The following is an 8,778-nucleotide window of genomic DNA, read 5'->3' as shown; positions in this document are numbered from 1 at the left end:
AGAGAAGCCAAACCATGCAGACTATCTGGTTTATTTACGTTCCCTAAAAATAGACAGAGGGACACATACTGGCACATTCTAAATGAAACCCAAGCTGATATTTTGAACACGAGTGTATACTACAAAACAGTACAAAGTAGGCTACTATATGCGTTATGTCATGTTTATAAATACTACTTTGTATATACTTTGCTGATAAGTAAAAGTTTCGTCATTCCGTGTACAGCACATTATGTACTTGAGCGATTCTTGAAAATAACTTTTTTTTTTTTTTTTTTTTAATCTTCGAAGACGGTCTGCAGACTTGTTCTGTTGCAAAGGAAACATTTTTACGCTTTTTGTTCCCTAAACACACGTGACGGTCGTGTCCAATGACAACCTTCTTTCTAATTCTATACGGTGTGTGTGTGTGTGTTCCATTTGCAGCCAATAGGGAGCGTATTGGGTTTAAACGGTGTGTGGTTGGGCTTGTACTGTTGTCTCTGAATGCATTCTGTCATATGACTGATAACGACTCATGGAGTTTCTCCGCTGAAATCAACCACTATGGCCACGCAGCAAAACCAAGGAAGACTAGTCCAATACCTTTAAAACGGTACACAATGGCTTCTACCCTCTTACAGAAGCTTTTTATTAAGAGGTCCAACGCGGCTTCTTCACCCAGGGGCTCGAAAGGACCCGAGATTTGGTAAGTATAAACGCTGCACATGCAAGAAAGGCTTAGTTCAGACGGACAGCGTTTCTTAGCTTGTAAAGCGTGGTGAATGAAGAATGAAAATAATGAATGGGACCGAGTGATTCCGTGAACTTAATCACCTTTGCTATGAAAATAAAACCCTATAATATACTTATAATAATCGATGGTGTAAATCGAGCGTGAGAAGATAATCAGTCGTTTTATATATAGTATTCGCTGTTGTTTGCAACAAAAGTCTGTAAAATGTTGTGTGTGTTTTGTTGTTTTGTTTTTGATGGTATTTTTTTTAATGAAACCGTGTTAATTTAATAGTTTATTATTTTAATATTTTAAACCCCTGAAAGAAAACCAATCAAAATGTTTTTTTTTGAATTAGCAGAAGTATGTTCTTGTGTACTGTACAGTACAGTACAGTAGGTGGTGTAGTAGTATGTGTACTATTAAGATGTGATTTACTATGGAATTATATCATCTGTCTGTTAAAACACAGGACATCATTTATAATGATTATTTATAACAGTTAACATTTTAAAATATGGTAGGGGAAAGCAACAGTTTCATATTACTGCACATGTTCAATTTTAATTGAGTGTTTGTACCTAAGAGAAAGTTGTTTTGTGTTTTTAAATACCATCAGTAGTACTGTGTTTGTGTGTACAATAACTTAACTAATGTATCGTTAATGGATAAAAGGAGTCTTAAATGGTCACGTTTTCATGGTTTATGTTTCTACAAATGGCTGTTTATTAATTTGCAGTTCCAAAAGGTCCTCATAAACAACAAAGATTAAATTGGACATGATACATTTCAAATGCAGGCTTAACATCCACTGAATCAAAACAACTTCTGGTGACTATTAGATCACAACTCATCTTTGCTCATAGCACAGATATACTACATGAGACAGTCCTAAATATTAAAGATTCATATATCCTGATAACATTTTAACAAGCACATACTTGGTTAGTTTCTTTGCTGTTTTAAACTTTATTTTTAAGATATTAAAGCAGGTAGATCAAGTAGAATGTTTTAATGATTTAAAGAAGATTATCTTCATTTTTAAGGCATCTCTGTGGTGGGCTACGCCTAATTTCTCATGACCTATGTGAGATGCCAATTACATATATTCAGTGTTATGGAATCTCCCTGGTGAAATTCAAATGTAAATACCTAAAGCTTTTAGATATTGGCTTCATACTTTGTATGCAACTATTCTATGATTCCCTCGGTTAAGTTCATTTATATGTATCATAAAAGTAAAATGAACCATTTTTTGGCAGTTATTTTAATAGCTGCTTCCACCACCCTGCCAAAGCCTCATATCTCAGTGACAACTTCATATTTGCTGTATTGAGGTACTGACTTCATCTTTGCAGTGTTACAGCATAAGGCTGTAATCTAGAAATGTTGGTTACCATGATACTGGCTGCTACGTTGAGCTCAAGTGACTAGCCAGGCCAGAACACAATGAGTTTGTGTCTTAATATGTGGTATGCAGATGTAATCAGTTATTTTCTCAATTAAGTTGTATTAAAAGGAATTGAATCGTTTCACAACCATGTTTTTGTAATCCCTGGCCATATATATTTTGGTATTTTTGGAACACATTTTGATTGGATTTGGTTGGTTGTTCATTCAAATACACAACAGAAGCACACCTATTCACGTCGGTCAAGCGTGAGAATGGTGTGAGTAGTAAACACTTAACAGCCGGTGCACACCGGATGCAAACTGAACGGATGGAAATTGAAGCCTATATACAGAATTACCATTTTTGCGCCATTCATTTTGCCTGTGGTATGCATTACAGTTCATTTAAATCAATACATACATTTATTTATTTCACTATGGCTTACATTGACCCTAACGTCAGTTTTGTTTTTCACTGAAATGTGGTAAGTTGCATTATTAGAGGAAAAAATAGACTGTATAGCAGGTAGATGACTCCCTGGTAAGTCAGTTATAATTTCACTGGGCGTGAGCTGGGGAGGGAAGGATAAGGCAGAAGAAGTAGCAAGGAGCAGTTAGTAGGACAGAATGTGGTCACTGACTGGGGCCGACGCTGTCGACATCCCAGGGGCGGAGGACCCGGCAACCGGAAACAGGATAGAAAAGAGGTCACCGACTGGGGCCGACGCTGTCGACATCCCAGGGGCGGAGGACCCGGCAACCTGAAAACACATATGAGGGTTATGACTTGGAAAGCCGCCCCTCGGGAGGAGATGAGAGAGGTACCCAGCATCTGAGGCTTCTGTAAGGGGCGCTCGTAAAACCCCTGATTGGCCGAGACATCACGCTGCCTGGGACCTGAAAATAAGGACAAAGCATTGAGGTTAGTATAGGACTCGGCACGAGTGACCACGTCCTGAAGAGAGGCAGAATAGAAGAGAGCCTCGAGCGAGATGAGCGCAGGAGCTGCGACAGAACAGAGTTTGGCCGGGGGTCCGCTCTGACTCACGCGGTGAGAACCCCTGAAGGTAAGGGAGGCGGCTGCCTAGCCCTGAGGTTGGGGAAGTGAGCCTCACTTGCCCCCCAAAGGATGGACCCCCGGCACCTCACGAAAACTCCCACACCGTGAGACAAACAAGACAGCACATGCCAACGCATAAAACATACACAAATGACCAGAATGACGAACAGGACGAACAGAGGGAGATTAGTAAATTTGTTAGTAGGCTGCGACTATGTGTATACCTGCCGCTCAGTGGAGAGGAAAAAACCCCTTGAGGCAGATTAGGGGAAAACCTCTGTTGGCCCCGGCGAACAGGTAGCCCCCACTCCGGGCATGCTAGCGATTTTAAAATGGGCTGCAACTATATCGGAGGAGATGAATGAACGTAATAAATCTACTGCAGAAGAGGACCAGCGGCCCATGGTCTTGATCAGACTGTGGTTGATGCTGGCTCTTGCAGCGGAGGTAGCTGCACCTATACGAAATGAATGGGGAGAATACAGCTGAGGAGGGAGGCCTGCTCTAGAAAGGAGGGTGGAGAGGTGGGCCGATTAGGAGATCTTCGTCGCTGCAGGGAAGCTTGAAGCTGAAGAAACTGCGTATTCTGAGCTTCTGAGGAAGCCGAAGAAGGCTGTGAGTGATGTTGGCCCTCGCAGCAGCGGGGGCTGTGCCTACGGAATGATTGGGGGGGGGAGGCCCGCTCTGGAGGCGAGGTAGGTTGGAATCCAGTGACGAGTGATCCTAGGAGTGAGAGAAATCAATGAGGGGGTGGAGTAGAGGAGGGAGGCTTGCTCTGGAGGGTGGAAGGTGGGTTGAGAACCAGCGATGAGTGATGATAGGAGCGAGAGGAATCAATGAACTGAGGGTCCTGGGGAGGGGGGGAGGGGTTCTTGCTGGGGAGATACCTTGCTGATGAAAGGGGCAGATAGGGGACTCTTCTTGACAGCTGAATGGACTAACCACGTTGAAATTGATCCCTCTTGGAGGTACGACCGAATGGTGAATGAAATTAGAAGCAGAAGTAACTGCGAGTTCTGAACGTAATAATCTACTGCGAAAGAGGACCAGCGGCCCATGGCCGAGAAGCAGATGAGATACCTTGACGTTGAAAATAAGGGGCAGATAGGGGAATCTGCTTGACAGCTGAATTAACTGACCGCGCTGAAATGGATCCGTCTGTAGGTACACGACTGAATGATGGAGTAAATTAGAACTGTGGATTCTGAGCTCCTAAGGAGACCGAAGAGGGCTCAGATGCAGATGATCTCCATAGGTAGATCCTTGTATGGGGAGAAGTGGCGTTTCAGAAGAGAAGAATGAGCAAACTGAGAATGGTCATTGATGCGGACAGCGGGAAGGTGAGGCAGAGGGGAAGGCTCTTAAGAATCAGCTGTTAGGCAGATGGTCTCCATGAGGAGATCTTCGTAAGGGGACAAGCAAACTTTCCGAAGAGTAGAGATGAGTGAAAGAGAATGTCTGTTGATATGGGCAGGCGGGAAGGTGCAGCGGGGGGGGGGACTTTGAAGATTCCACGAAGAGTCAGACAAACTACTGGTATGGAGAGAATGGTGGGAAGAAAAAATCCCTAGCTGGACGATGAAAGCCGTGATCTGGTTTGATTTGAAGGAATAGGATGAATCCGATTCTGGCACAGAACGTTTAAAACATTGACCAAGCTGTACAATATGAAGCTGTCGAAGGAGGGAGAGCTGCAGATATGAAATGCTGAGCAGATTGAAGGAGGTTACTGAGAGTATGATTCAGTCAAATGACAGCTGGTGAAGCTGGTGAATTTGGGGGGGGGGGGGCACGCAGCAGACGGGACCAGTCGACGGAACTTGAATACTAAAAGTGGAGGCCGAAGGGGAGCTGGAACTGACAGTTGAGGTAGCAGCTGGAACGTGTGTAAATCGACTGCTGGGGAAGCTCAGCACGCTTTGTGCTCCATTTACTGGAATGGAGGGCAGAGATGAGATGTTGACTATCCTATGTGTCAGTTAATACGGGATCGATCTGCGGTCTGCTACTATCATGTCTGCTTGAAATGGAAAAGGTGAACTCACATTGAGAGACTGGGTTTCACAACTCCAGTTATTCTCCTAGAGTGGAACTCCTTAACTCATAAACAAGACAGATTTCCAGTCTCACCGCGTCTCTCACCATGTATTAATGCTGTAATATTTGAGAGGATGTGTGGACATATAAATAGATTGCTGAGAAAGAAAAGACCTCGTATTTTTGATTAGATGGGGATTAGCATTAGCCTTGACTGCGGAATGCTTCCACGATCTGCGTATTGGAGGAAAGCGGAAGCGTTGGAAGATCTGGAGTAGTGCAGGTACAGATTTAGACTGAACTAAAGCAACTTGCATGCTATAACAGTGAGTAGATCTGAAGAGGGAGCAGAGGTCTGCTGCAGTGAGGAGCAATTAACAGTAGAGGACGGGATCTGCTGGATGGTGCAGAGATCTGAGGAAGTAAACAAAGAAGTGCTGTCAATAATGAGCGGTGGTCTGCTGTAGAGAGAGAGAGATCTGCTGAAGCAGTGATCTGTTATTGTGAATGGTGGACTGCCATTGGTAGAGCGTGGTGGTCTGCTGCAGAACGCAGATATCTGCTGAAGCAGGGATCTGTAATAGTGAATGGTGGATTGCCATCGGTAGTGTGATGATCTGCTGTAGAGCACAGACATCTGCTGAATGCGGTGGATATTGGACTGTGAGTTAACGTGATTTAGATGAAGCCAGAGATGGAGAATACATAGAGCTGAGGCCGCTGTAGAACCTAAGAGGATGAAGAATCTGCTGCTCTGAGGCTGTTGAAAAATCTATTGATTTGGTCGGGAGCAGTACGCCTCAAAGGGGCGGGGTGAGGGGGGGTAAGAGTTGAAATTGAAGAATGTCATTTGATATAGATAGACAGAGGATGAGGCAGGAGGGGAACTCCTGAGAATCCATCCGAGTGAGAACTGTGGGAATAGATAGAAAAGCTGTAGTGTCCGAGCTTTGCAGCGAAACCAAACTGGTTTAATGTATAGAGAGAGAGCTTGTGTTATTATACTGCCATCTAGAGGTTATGATTGGAATTACATCATTGACTTGAGTGAATCAGGGTAGAATCTATGAAGTTACTTCGATTAAAATTCTTGTCTATGTAGAACAACATTTGCTTATTCCTTTAGATTTGAATAATAAATATTCTAGACATGTTTAGGACAGATAGTCATGAATATAAATAAGTTAACGCAATATTTAGATGTTATGGTTCGGCGCGTTGAATTGGTCTCCGCCAGTTGTGAAAGTGCAGCAACAGGAAGCCGGAAGATTGCAGTGCTGAGGCGCAGAGCACGCAGAGCCTGATGAAGCTGCCTGGTCACCATGACAACTTACCACTCCCCGCAGTCACTCAATAAGGGCGTTGCCGTGGTAACCATAGCCTGTGAGGCGCCGGTGGAAAAGTTACAGTACAATAGTGTAGTTGGAGAATGTTGTGACCAGTCAAGTCACGAGCCGCCACTAGTTAAAAATTGAGTTTAGAATGGGCTGGATACGTCTTTAAAATGTTCAACATAGCTGATGGAGGTCCAGGGCAGGATCTTCTGATGAAACGCTAATTGTGCTGGCTCAGTGGGAGCGGGGGGAGGGGCGTCTGATTGCAAGCGAGGAGTAAAGAATGATTAAGCCGACAAAACTTCGTGGTAGAGTTAAATAGAGCTAAGGTAAGGCAATCGCAGACAACGGGAATGACGATATCTTGTCGAAGGAGCTTGGAAGTTTAACGGAGGACCAGACTTTCTGATAAAGTTGCAGACAAGTTGAGTAATGAAGCTGCACTTTGGACGGCTATGATGCCGAGGTGGAGACCGGATGGAACAGGAAAGAGTAATGTTGGAGCTCTTGGAGCCGAAAAGAGAAGCTGAATGAAAAGAAAGATCACCTGAGCAGGTAAGAAAATGATTGATAATATCTTGGCAGCGATGTGCAGAGAAACGACCTGCGTGAGCGAGGCAACGAAGTTTAGATATTAGCGATGAAGCACGAAACGACGGCGTCTGAGCGTTTGCTACAAAAACGAAACACTAGACAGAAAAGGTGCAGGTGATCAGGTCTTAAATAGTAAATAGAAACTAATTAACCGGAGATTAGAAAATGGAAAGATTAGAGATTAGCGGCCCCCCCAGCTCCACGCCCCCCGAACCTCGCAAGCTAACATTTAAATTTGTAAAATGGGTTGGGAGATATCTGCATCCTGATTGGCTGATAGGCATTCCAAGCCATTGAAATATTACAGTACAACAAATGGGTAAAAACAAGTCCCAGCAACTAAGACTTATTACAAACAGATATTATTGCGCCAAGCGTTTAAGAACGTTTAAAAAAATTATTTTGAATTGGTCGCCATTTTTTCCCCAATAAAAACAAAATAATAATACAATGTCAAATCCATGTAAATTTTAACTTGTTTGGTGACTCCAATGTCCACACATTCCTGGAGGATTTAGACCGCAACAGTTCGGTAATAGAACAGACAGTAATAATTTAAAAAAAAGGTCAGGAAAAAAATGAAACCGTGTGTACTACAAGACACCTCTCTCTCAGTACTGCTGAAATTAATACAATTGAAGCCAATAAAGAAGAGCGGAATCTAAAAAAGTAACCGCTTGGGCTATGTCAGTTTTTAATGATTGGTCAGCACAAACAAAAAATGATATGGACTGGAAAACTACACCTAAGACTAAGACACAGTTTTAAGAAGTTTCTTTGCTGAAGTGAGAACATCAGTTGGCACACAGTATTCAGATAGGAGCTACACAAGCTTGCGAGCTGCCCTGAATCGTTTTTTAAATCCTTCCACAGTGGGACGATCTATAAACATAATTTCAGATACCCACTTTAAAACAGCAAACAGCGTCTTCATTTCTGTCTTGAAAACTTACACGCGACAACAGAAAGACAAGTCACAACATCACCCTGCAGTATCCCAAGCAGACTTAAACAAACTTAAGTCATCGGTACTCGGGACGCAGATATCTCCCAACCCATTTTATAAGGTAGTTTAAGAAGCTGTTGGGCACCAGCTGAGAAAGACAGGAAGTCCTGGAGTTACATCCTCTCTGGAGTACCATCGTCAACTTGTAAACAAAAGGCAGAAACTCCCTTATTCACCAAACGGTGCCACCTACTGCACACAATTAATAAAAAAATAATAATGTGTCTATATCTTTATTTCTAAAAACTAGTAACCCATTTTATAAGCGCAATAAGACACTCCAGGGTGTTGGTTGTGCTGGAATAACCACGCTTCCAGGGGCTAAAGGCACTTGGCCTACGGCCTTGTGCCTTACTACGCCCCCCTATGTTATAAATCTATAGCCTGTTTTTGCCTGTTTTAATTAAACATTCACAGCATTTGATGGTATTGAGATCAAATTCGAAACCTGAGCGTGTGGAGATCAGAATTCAATGACTGTAAAATATTCAAGTGAATCATTTGACAAATACTGTATCTGGTCATGTAGGCTGCTGTGGGATCCAGTGGTGCTGCATTGATGATTTCACAGTGTCCAATTAGCACATGCTCTCATAGACGCTGTTATCCATATAACTGCCAAAGTAAAGATTGGGTGCTA

General features: G+C 43.1%; 1 protein-coding gene across 2 annotated transcripts in view; it reads left to right on the top strand.

Annotated features, from left to right (window-relative positions):
* Positions 1–421: 421 nt before the first annotated feature.
* The window catches only part of LOC117420563 (folliculin-interacting protein 2-like), a 51,996-nt gene continuing 43,639 nt past the window's right edge, over positions 422–8,778 (top strand). For both annotated transcript variants that reach the window (XM_034034017.3, XM_034034016.3), the window contains exon 1: positions 422–688. In XM_034034017.3, coding sequence (XP_033889908.3) covers positions 501–688 — 188 coding nt within the window. In that variant the 5' untranslated portion in view covers positions 422–500. The remainder of the gene's footprint in view (positions 689–8,778) is intronic.

The sequence above is a fragment of the Acipenser ruthenus genome, chromosome 1 (assembly GCF_902713425.1).
Source record: "Acipenser ruthenus chromosome 1, fAciRut3.2 maternal haplotype, whole genome shotgun sequence".
NCBI classification, from domain to species: domain Eukaryota; kingdom Metazoa; phylum Chordata; class Actinopteri; order Acipenseriformes; family Acipenseridae; genus Acipenser; species Acipenser ruthenus.
The sequence above is the reverse complement of the archived record's forward strand: the minus strand, read 5'-3'. Positions and strand labels throughout refer to the sequence as shown.